General features: G+C 50.1%; 1 protein-coding gene and 1 long non-coding RNA gene across 4 annotated transcripts; one reads left to right on the top strand and one right to left on the bottom strand.

Moving 5' to 3' along the window:
• Positions 1-250: 250 nt before the first annotated feature.
• On the top strand, positions 251-5,773 carry IRX2 (iroquois homeobox 2). 3 transcript variants are annotated; one of them, XM_015282366.4, is made up of 5 exons: positions 251-593; positions 2,250-2,655; positions 2,925-3,665; positions 4,394-4,461; positions 5,175-5,773. In XM_015282366.4, the coding sequence occupies exons 1-4, from the start codon at positions 351-353 to the stop codon at positions 4,435-4,437; spliced, it is 1,434 nt and encodes a 477-aa protein (XP_015137852.1). In that variant the 5' UTR covers positions 251-350; the 3' UTR covers positions 4,438-4,461; positions 5,175-5,773. The 3 variants fall into 3 exon arrangements, with proteins under 3 accessions (XP_015137852.1, NP_001025507.1, XP_046773084.1); XM_046917128.1 differs by having other exon boundaries at positions 336-902; NM_001030336.2 differs by having other exon boundaries at positions 4,394-5,773.
• LOC107052665 lies at positions 5,463-9,747 on the bottom strand. The gene is made up of 3 exons (XR_001465291.4): positions 9,597-9,747; positions 8,324-8,452; positions 5,463-7,208 (listed from the first exon to the last, which is right to left on the bottom strand). It is a non-coding gene; the product is annotated as an uncharacterized LOC107052665 (long non-coding RNA).
• Positions 9,748-11,069: the final 1,322 nt, after the last annotated feature.

Genomic DNA, 11,069 nt, shown 5'->3' with positions numbered 1-11,069 from the left:
ATTTTTGACCGCTCGATTTATTTTCCCTTTTATTTTAGGGGGGGGGGGGGGGGGGAGGGCGGGTGGTTGGTTGTTCTTTATTATTATTATTATTTTCCTCCTGTTTGTTTTTATTCTGAACGGGTGCGCATGGGGGGGAGCATATAACAATTCCGATTCTCTACATAACTGCACAGAGCCAACTGGGGCGAGAGAGAGAGAGAGAGAGAGAGAGAGGGGAGGGAGGGAGGGAGGGAGAGAGAGGGAGGGCGGGAGAGAGGGAGAGCACGAAAGCAGCGCCGGGAGCAGCGGCAGCAGCAGGGCCGGTCACCCTCGCCCCCTCCCTGCTCCTGTGCTCGCCAGCGCAAGCCATGTCCTATCCTCAGGGTTACCTCTACCAGCCCCCCGGCTCGCTGGCTCTGTACTCCTGCCCGGCGTACGGAGCGTCGGCGCTGGCGGCCCCCAGGAGCGAGGAGCTGGCCAGGTCTTCGTCGGGCTCGGCGTTCAGCCCTTATCCGGGATCGGCAGCTTTCACCGCCCAGGCGGCGGCCACAGGCTTCACCAGCCCGCTCCAGTACTCCACAGACCCCGCCACGGGATTCCCCTCCTACATGGTAACTACCGAAGAGAAACCCTCTCCTTCTTCATTAGCATCCGCATTCTCATCCTCCTCATCATCTTCAGCCTCTCTCCTCACACACTCACCATCACTCCCCGACACGGCCGCCCGGAGGCCCCGCACCGCCGCCGCCGCCTCCGCTCCGCTCCGCCAGCGCCACCCCGCAGCCCGATCTCGCCCGGGGCCGCCGGAGCCGCGCCGAGCGGAGCGGGGCCGGGGCCGCCTCTCTACGCGCAGCGGTCGAGCGCGGGGCCGGCGGGGGCCTGGGAGCGGGGCTCGCGGAGCCTCGCATTTGGATCTCTCGGTCAGTCGGGCTCGGTGCTTCCATTCCCCCCGCGCTTCCCCTCTTTCTCTCTCTCTCTCTCTTTTTTCCCCCCTCTATTTTCTCTGTGGTAGGATACAGGAGGATTTATTTTCTTTTTTCTTCCCCCTCACCCTCCCCTTTTTTTTTTTCCTATCTCTTTTTAAGTCGGTGTTTCGAGGCGCTGTGGGCTTTATCCTCGTGTGGTTTGATTTACTTTCAGCGTGTTTTGTGCTAATGGTTTAACTGGATTTTAGGAATGAAAAGGAGCATCTGTTTGCGATCTAGGAGCTCCGCTTAAGCCCAAGATGGTTGTGGTGGCCGCAGTTTCGGATTTCACTTTCTTCTTATTAGTTAAAAGGAGCATTTGCAATCGCGTGCGTGTGTGTTATGCGCATAAACTATATGAATAAAACCGTCAACTACGTACATTAGTTGCACGGCTAGATTAGCTGCACGGCTAGATGGCCATAGAGTTTTATAAACACACAGCGCGGGCGCGGAGCTCGCCCGCACACACAAAGCCCCGCACCCGGAGTCTCAGCCCGGAACCGCCGCGGCGATGCGAGGAGGGGGCGGCAGCGGGGCAGCCTCTCGCTTTCTGCTCGCGAAACGTGGGGCATCGCTGTCGTGCCTCAGTTCGGGGCTGTGAGAGGGAGCTGAGGACCGCGCTTGTTTTTCCCGTCGGCTGGAAGTTGCGGCGGGGTGGGAGCTGTGCGGTAGATCGGGTGCTGCTCTGCTCGCGGGTCGCCGTTCCGCGGGGTTCGGGGCTGTGCGGGAAGTTAACGAGTTCCTCCGCGATATCTTTAACTTTTCTCGCATTATGCAGCCTTAAATAAGCGCAATTTGAACGTAAAAGGGCGAATTAAAATGCTAATTACATCGCATTTGAACAATTCGAAACGGTGCATATCTTCTGATTTGCAAATTGGATTTGCAATGCATTAGTGCAGTGAATTGCTAAGTGGCGGCTTTGTTGTATTTTCTATAGCTAAAAAGGAAACATCTTTTGAACCTCTGAGAGAAATGTAGATATCAAGACGTTACCTGTAGGGCCTTTAAAACGTCTGTGCGGTTCAAACCCGATATTGGGAAATATTCAATTACGAAGAGCTGAAATTAATCAGAAAGATTAAAACGTCGCCGATTTTGAGCGTGTGGCAGAGGAGGAAGGGGGGTGGGAGGGTGTCCCGTCTTAACGCCTTTGGGTGCCGCTTTACCCCTCATAGAATATGGATGCAAGACACCGTCCCGGGGAAATACAAACATAACCGCCGATCTCGCCTTGACAACTCCCTAATGGCTCTCAGCAGTAACAAATTGCCATCCTCACCGTTTTGTTCTGTCCAGGGCTCCCCTTACGACGCCCATACGACGGGGATGACCGGGGCCATCAGCTACCACCCGTACGGCAGCCCTGCCTACCCCTACCAGCTCAACGACCCCGCGTACAGGAAGAATGCCACCCGCGACGCCACGGCCACGCTGAAGGCCTGGCTGCAGGAGCACCGCAAGAACCCCTACCCCACCAAGGGCGAGAAGATCATGCTGGCCATCATCACCAAGATGACCCTCACCCAGGTCTCCACCTGGTTTGCCAACGCCCGCCGCCGCCTCAAGAAGGAGAACAAGATGACGTGGGCCCCGCGGAACAAGAGTGAGGACGAGGACGACGACGATGGCGACGGGGCGAGGAGTAAAGAGGAGAGCCCTGACAAGATACCCGAGAGCAACGAGACCTCCGCCGAGGACGAAGGTGGGCGCGGGGGGAGCGAGGGCGCCCCGAGGGCGAAGGATTGGCCCCGGGAGCGGGCGGCGGGGACCCTTAAGAGCGCTCCGTCCCATCCCGTTGCCCCGGGCTGACGGTGCCGGGGAGGGCCGGGGGCGGGCGGGGGGCGCCGGCTCGGGGGGGAAGGGTGACCCTGCATAGGAAGGTGGTGATATGGCGAGGCCGCGGCTGCCGCCCCCCTCTCTCCCCCCCTACCCCCCCCGACTGTGCCTCATTCTGTGCCCCCGACCCCGCAGGGATCAGCTTGCAAGTGGACTCGCTGACGGACCACTCGTGCTCCGCCGAGTCGGACGGCGAGAAGCTGCCGTGCCGGGCCGGCGACCCCCTGTGCGAGTCGGGTTCGGAGTGCAAGGACAAGTACGAGGACATCGAAGAGGAAGAGGAAGACGAGGACGATGACGAGGAGGACATCGAGGAGGACGACGGCGGCGGCGGGGAGCGCGACCCGCCGGCCAAGCCAGCCACCTCCTCGCCTCTGGCCGCCGTGGAGGCCCCTCTGCTCGGCCACCCGCACGCCGACGCCGCCCGCAGCGCCAGCAAGGCGGCGCTGGGCGGCCGCGCCTCCCCCGGGCCCCCGACGCCGGCCAGCAAGCCCAAGCTCTGGTCGCTGGCCGAAATCGCCACCTCGGACCTCAAGAGCCAGAACTTGGGCCAAGGCTGCCCGCCGGCAGCGTTGGCCTCGGCCACCCCCGCCTCCGCCCCGCACAGCGCTGCCTACTCTCCCTCCTCCCTTCTGGGGAGGCATATTTATTACACCTCACCTTTTTATAGCAATTACACAAACTATGGGAACTTTAACGCTCTCCAGAGCCAGGGGATCCTGAGATACAACTCGGCGGCAGTGGCTTCAAACGAGGGACTCAGTCAGACTGTCCTAAATGCCAGCTCTGTCCACAAGCAGAGCAGTGACTCTTTGAAAACGATCACTAACCAGCTAGAACAACATTACAGGCCCTCTAGTTATGACTCTAAGAAAGGTAGGTGCCTTCTTTTTACCACTTTCCTACTCCTGCCCCCTCCCCCCCCCCCCTCCCCGCCCACTGTAAATTCCCCATACGCTGTGAATACTTCGGACAAAACACCGCGCGCGGTCACCGCTGCCACAGGCAGAGAGCTGAAGATGGGCAGCAGTGTAATCCGGGGATTAAAATTGCATGTCCTCGGCGTACTGGTACCTGCGATGTAAATGACAACTTCTAGGTCACTCCTGCACGCCGCAGACACAGCTATTCATGCTAATTTAAAAAAAAAAAAAAAAAAAAAGAAAGAAAACTAAATACAATGATATCCAGAGAGCAAGGGTGTCGTTAACTTTATTATTATTATTATTGTTGTTGTTGTTATTACTATCGACAGACTGGTTTTGCTCTCTTTGTTGCCAGTATTCTCACGGTTTCTGCAGCTTTGGGTTCGGGTAATTGCTAACCTCAGACATAAAATTTAGTGGAGCGTGACATTTTTAGCTCTTTTTTTTTCTTCTTCTTTTTGTAAAAAGTTTTATGCTAATGTCACCGTCAGCTTATTCGAATGCATTTATACGTGTATATGTATAATAGTCGACACAAGGGCAGAGATGGAATACGGCCCAGTCTTCTAAAGGTCTCAGCTCTGACTTCTACGTGAGCGAGCGCTGGGCTGTGCGCGCGGTGTATAATCTGGTTAGCTGGCTGTGTCCTGTGACTAACTGACGGTTATATTTTGACAGATCCCACTGAAGTCTGCACAGTAGGAGTACAACCATACCTATAGAAGTACAATCACGCAGCAATGCAAGTAAGTGAGAGCGTTTTCTATTACGCTGATCATTTGGCACCAGGTCTAAGACAGCGCGCAGATCGAGACTTGCTTAGTGTTAATTTCTTGCTTCATTACATGAGGCTCTGATTACAGAGTAAGACACTCTTTTCTGCTATTTTTAAGCCTCTCATTACAGCTTTTCTTTCTCGTGTTTGTCTTCATTTTAAAGTCAGGTTAGACTTCCTTCACCTCGCGTACTCTTTGCTTGTGTGAGGCAAACCTGAAAGGACTATTTAAATGCTAAGGAAAAGCAAGCTTGAAAGAATATTTTTGAAGGCGTTGTTCAGAAAAGTTCTCGTGCTCACGTGGCAGTGCTGCAATGGCACATTTTAAGCGAGGTTTCGCACGGCGATCGTGTATTTGAAATGAGAAGGGACGATTATCAGAGATCCACATGCATTTCAGCAGGGTGTGTTGTCTGTGACTTGCTCCTTGCCCGGCTATCAGTTCAGTGCTTAATACCCCCCATTACCTGGGGGGGCTAAAGAAACAAAAAAAAATCACCTTGTCGATACTTTTCCTTTTCTTTTTTCTTTCTTTCTTTTATTTATTTTATTTTATTTTTTGTTAGGAGAAAAAAAAGTAGACGAGTAAGAGTTTTGCCTTACTTCCAGTATTTTTCGAGTTTAATGGCGTTAGTGTGCAATTGAAGGATTTTTGGATGATCTGGTTTTTTCCTTGGTCCACAGGTAGGTGTCACAATTGCTTTGAAAAAAGTCAGCAAGCCATCATCTCTCCCTGAGCTAATATATATAACAAATCTCTAAATCCGGATCACATCTTGTGCCACTGTATAAAAGAAGACCACAGAGCACTATTAAATCTTCAGACTCTAATTATTAAACCAGAATTTTGTCGGACATAATGTGAGTTTGCTGGTATAGTATAGTTTCCCCAATGTACGTGTGACTTTTGAAAACAGATCTGTTTTTCTCAGGATATCTCGAATTGATCACTTCATTGCCACGGTATATATTCGATAGGTGTGATAGGATTTATTGTAAAATTTATTTGTAAAAGATGTATACAGTAGAGATAATAAAGACGTGATTGGAGAACTTGAGTCCTTACAAAGTGGAAACAAATTTGATATTTATTTTTGTAACGATATAAAGCTTCTAGTAATTTATGCAAGTTGTATTGCAATGGAATCTGAACTTTTTGTAAATAAATTTTGCCTGGTTTTTATTTGAAACGTTGATGGTTATACAATCTTTGGTTGTTTAACGAGAATTCTTTACTAATTTATATCTCTAATTGTAAATAAAAACAGACTAGTCTGCAACAATATGGTGTTTTTTCTTTATTTCCCCCAAAGTAGTAATATATCATCCAGAAAATGATGAAAGTTGTAATTTCACTAGTGCAGCTTAGACCATAAAACGAGTAAGCGATTTAAACATGTTGCAAAGATATGCCCTGCATAAATTAATTCATTCTGGGTCGTTCTGTTGTACTGAAGCTTTAAATGCGCACATGTGTGCAAATACGTATTTGTATACACACATGCAAATGCGTAGAGAGAGCAATGTGAATACATGCATGTTTCTTAAAACTACTTATGCTGGGCGTGAGGTAGCTCTTTATTAGGGTTAATGTTCTTTTCATCCAACATTTCTAGGGAAAACAAAAAGGAATTACAATCAACTGCAGTTTATTTCTAATTTCTTTGTTTCTGCTTCTGGCTAAAATGCGCAAGCACAGATGCACAAAGAGAAAAAAGTCTGATTCCTGTTTTTAATGATCTTTTTTTCCTTTTTTTTTTTTTCGTACATCTTTGATTTGATAGTCATAGGAGGAATCCACCTCGAGTGAGCTCATAAAATCAGCTAACTAATCATTTTAATTTTCAGTGAAATAATGGGAATCCTCATATAATATAATTTCAGAAAAGAAACGAACAATCATTTATTTTCCCCAAAAGATAAATTGAGTGAATATAGCTTACGGTTATAAAACAAGAATAATAGCTTCTTAGATTGCCCTTTAATCAATCATACACTTATTTTTCAAGAGGCTCATCTATTTTATTCCGTGATTAATAATCTTCCAGCGTGAGAGCATTATTAGATCCCAGCAGGGGAGATCCTGAATGCTTTTAGCTGCTTTGGAATGGTCAGTTGGGGTTCATTATGGTCTGATATTGAACAATTTATAAAATCTTGTCTAAACATCTGCCAGCTCAGATAGGCCGATGTGTCTGAAGATGGGAAATTGCTGGACCAGTTGATATTGACAAACGGATCTCTCTCCAGTGGCTTTTTGTTCACTGAAAATTAGTGGCCTCTTGCTCAGGTCTTGTTAGAAAGGGCATTTGAAAGTGATCTTAGATACTTCAAGCATCAGCCTTGGGAATGTTAACTGGATAAAGAGCCGTGGTAGGCTGGAGTCAGGAAATATGTTGCGATTATATTAAACGGGGGGGAAAAGACGTTGTGTTCTTAAGTGCGTATACGTAATCCCCCTGATCTACCATCCCCAGCCCCCTCCGTCATATTTTACCCCTATAAAGCTGTCTAAATGATTGAGAAAATGCATGTGTTTTTCAGCTGATAGGGCAGAAATTAATATTGTAATTCTGGGAAACTCTGGGATCCATCTAGCTAAATATAAAACACCGAAGAGCTGTGCAGCTGGAGGCCTGATCATCTTCTTGTGTTGTTGAACGATGCTTCTCTTCTCCTAAACATCCTGGTTCTCATTGAGGTAACGCGTCGTTCTGCCTGCGTGCAGAGCGCAGTACTATTAGATAGCGGCTAAAAAGCAATTCGGTTTTTCCCCCCAGTTTAGCAGGCTACGTAAATGCAAATATCGACTAAAATCATCCTCCAGAGCGCCTTTTCTGTGCGGTTTGGGGAGATTTTACATGGGAACTGTTTAAGTTTTGGGGGACGCCTGAACTTTCTCTTCGCCGCTCTCCCTCCTGCTCCATCCGCCCCCACCTCCCGCGTTTTCTGTTCCAGGTCTCTGTCGGACACAACGTGAACATTTCAATTGGTAAAAACCAAAAGCTGTGGCAGAGATTAAAAAAGGCTAACGACATTCCTTTGATGTTTATACGCCCGAAGACTTATAAAAGATTTCCATAATTTACCCACCCTTGCTAGTATTTAGACCTGGATTTCTTTCTGGAAAGAAAAGTAGAAAGACTTGGAAAACTCGCTTTTGAATATTCGCTCTGTATGTTAAACCCAGTGGACTTCTCTCATCCCCCGAGAAAATCACGAGCGGCTCAGAAATGCAGATGGGCGACACCCAAACGATTTGGCAAATAAACTTCTTTTTAAAAACAGAAATTAATGGGCGAGGAGCGCATATTCGGCGTCATTTGAGATTTAATAATCGAAATTGAAAGCAGGAGGGAAGCGCAGCCCTGCTGGATCGCTGGCACGAGCAGTGCGATTATTTCAGGATAGAGAGGAAGAGGCGTGAGCGATAAAATACACCACTTTGCGTACAGTTTATTTCATAACGATGCTAATCACCCCGCCGGGATTAAAACCTCACACCCCGTCTATATCTGCTCCGCTTCGCTCCCCCCACCCCCTCCTCTCCTCTCCCCTCGTTTCGGTGCGGGAGAGACAAACGTTCCCCTCCGCGGGGCCAGAGGTTTCATTAGAGCTGATTTATTGAAATTCAGCCTTTAATCTCAGGTGGGATCCCCGAGGAATCGGCGCTGTCGCCAAATAGGAAGAGGGCAGCTTTCTACCTCGCACTTCCTGGGCTGCGCTCTGCCTCGCTCCCTGCGAATGTCAACATTTGTTCTCAATAAGAGAGTTATTGTTTCAGGAAAGCTGCTCACCAACTGCCTGCCAGAGCGGAAAAAAGCGTCACCCACCTTTGTCTGACGGGCGGCGGGGGGAAGGGACGGGGACGCAGCTCAGGCAGCAGCGGACAGACAGACGGACGTGGGAAGTGCTCCTGGACACGAGCTCCGACCGGAGGGGAGCGGGCTAAGGGGAGTTAACTGAGGGCAAAGTTAACAGAAAGCTCAGCGATAGCAGTAACTACCGTAAAAACAGTTACGACAGATAAAAAGGGGACCTTTCCCAAAGCCCGTTCTCGGAGGAGGAGTCGAGCATTTTAGGGGAAGAATGGCTTCCAGGTGAAGAAGCGAGCCGCAATGTGCAGCGCCCAACCTGGCCGAGCCCTCCGCTAACGGCCCCGCACTGAGCTGGGGCCGTTAGGTGGGCGGGGGTCGGCCTCTCCTCTACGCCCACCCTCGGAGATAAGGGAGAGAAAAGAAAGAAAGAAATAAAGAAAAGAGAGAGAGAGAGAGAAGATGTAAAAAGAGAGACGATCCCAAGCCTCTCTCCATTGGAAGTTTCTGCCTCTGCCACATGTTACATCTCACTTAAAGGCAGTTCAGAGTCACCGCGCCGCTGAGAACCCGTGGCAGGGATGTAATCAATACCGGAAGGATTTTATTGCTTATTGAGTTTTGGAAAAGAAAAAGAAAGGGATGAGAGAGAGGGAGAGACGGAATTTACACTAGGTCGATACGTTGCTTTCTCCTTTCAGTGTTTCCCGGTGCTTGGGCAAGCTTCTCACGATCCGCTTAGTTGAAAAGAACCTTTGCAGTGTAGGAATTGAATAACAGCGGCAAAAGAGATTGTTAATAACAGTAGCACTGCACATGAAATAAAATGAAATTCACCCCTTTGTTTTTAATCCGTTAACTAATAACTCAGGTATGCTCCTGGCTTCTAAAGAATTAAAAGGGAAGCGAAAAAGAAAAAAGAAAAAAGAAAAAAAAAAAAAGAAGAAGTTCAGAAACAAAAGGGATCCTCGGTGCATATTCAAAGCACCCATGCATCTAATCCCCGATTATTACGCGGTGATTCCGAAGCAGAGCCTTTAAGAACACCGCGGAGGGGAAGTGGTACCGGCGGGGCACATCGGGGCTGCGACCCAGGGCACCGCTACCTGCGGGCACCCCGCCCGAGGGGACAGAGGGACTCCAGCCGAGGGGAACGTCTCTATTTCACATCCAATCCCGGCCGAGCACGCTTTCCCCCGTAGGAAAACAAGAGACGGAGGGACGGGGGGGGTACGGCGGCGGGGGGAGGGAGCGACAGACACCGTGAGGCCCCCCGAGCCGCGCCCTTCACCTGACTCCGGTCGGGATTTGGGGACCTGAAGGACGGACGCGGGCCACCCGGGCCCGGCTGGCCTCGGAAGGCAGCGCAGAGCCGGCAGCGACGCTCCAGCTCTGTCTGTAACTGGGCATCTCAAAATAGCGAATATTAAGGGAGGAAAAGTGGGGAAAAAAATTCTTTGCTCTCCCAGCACGGATACCGTCGTTGCTCGGCTTTTTTTTTTTTTTTTTTTTTTTTTTAATAATAAGTATGTGCATTTTTATAGGGAGATAAATTGACAATTTATTGTGTATAACTTCTGATCAATTATTAATCGTTAGTGTCAACAACAGGGTTATAATTACCTTCGCTTATTTAAAGGAATATTTATTTTTTCGTCTCTCTGATCTGGTAATTAGTTAATGCTCTGGAGTAATGAATTCAAAGCTGATTTGATAATGATTGAGACAGTTTTTTCCCCTCTCTTTTGGCAGCCCCTATGGCGGGGGGGGTCGCGTGTCTTCCCCCCCCCCCCCCCCCCCCCTCTTTCCCGTTTGCAGAAGAGTCCACGCGAAGGCAAATCGCGGTGCCGTTCACTTTTCAGACCATAAATAACGATTCTGGGAGGAAAAGGGCGAAATGACAAACAAATAGAGCGCAGCTGGGATGAATAAGGCCGATCAAAGTTAGAGGGGGCCGGCGCTCCTCGCAGCCGCAGTAGGTCTAAGTCCCATAAAGGTGCCAGCAACCCTTACCTCTCTCCCTGAGATCAAGGGAGAGAGCGAGCGGGGCATTTTAACCCCCTGACATCTTCTCGCGAGTGGAGGAGGGAAGAAAAAAAGGGGGGGGGGGGGGGGGGGGGGAAGAGGCTGAGGAAAGCAGGGGGATGTGTTTAGGGGAGTTATCAGTGCTTTCACGCTCACCTAGACAAGGGAATGGGGTGGGGGGACCCATCTGGAGCCCACGCAGCCTCAAGCGTAGGATGCGCGGGGCTCGCTGCGCTCCTTGGAGCGGGAGAAGCATATCGTTGCGCGCTTAAACGCTCAGCCCTTGGGATAGGGAAGCGAGAAATTATAATTCTTTTCTTTTTCTTTTCTTTCTTTTCCCTCCTTGCGGGAGCTCCATTACGATGGGCAGCCCGCAGGGACCGCGGCTGTGCCTGGCTCCCAGGTACAGGGCGTGGGTAACCCCTCCCTCGGGCCTGGGAACCGGCAGCCAAGGGCGAGTGCCCCCCCCCCCCCCCCCCGACCACCTCTCCCGACACGCGTGGGATGCTGAGCCGAGGAAGGAGCTGCACCTCTCCCCTGCCTGCCCCCTCGCTTCGCTTTCCAGGCTTCCACCTAACGCAGACGAGGTCTCGGAGCCAAAGAGCGCTTTTCGTTTTTAGAGCGGCGAGGCTCATTTCGCGGCAGACCTGAGTGAAGTGGAGTGTGTGTATCTAATATATATAATAGGTGTAAGCTGTACATATAAAATCTTTCCCCCGTGCAACAAAAAGTGCAGTGG

Source organism: Gallus gallus, chromosome 2 (assembly GCF_016699485.2).
Source record: "Gallus gallus isolate bGalGal1 chromosome 2, bGalGal1.mat.broiler.GRCg7b, whole genome shotgun sequence".
NCBI lineage: Eukaryota > Metazoa > Chordata > Aves > Galliformes > Phasianidae > Gallus > Gallus gallus.
This window is presented reverse-complemented; position numbering and strand designations above follow the sequence as displayed.

Coding starts and splice junctions, on each gene's coding strand:
- IRX2 (XM_046917128.1), top strand. CDS start 351: ATGTCCTATCCTCAGGGTTACCTCTACCAGCCCCCCGGCTCGCTGGCT. Junction 903..2,249: donor CCTCGCATTTGGATCTCTCG/GTCAGTCGGGCT, acceptor TGTTCTGTCCAG/GGCTCCCCTTACGACGCCCA. Junction 2,656..2,924: donor GACCTCCGCCGAGGACGAAG/GTGGGCGCGGGG, acceptor CCGACCCCGCAG/GGATCAGCTTGCAAGTGGAC.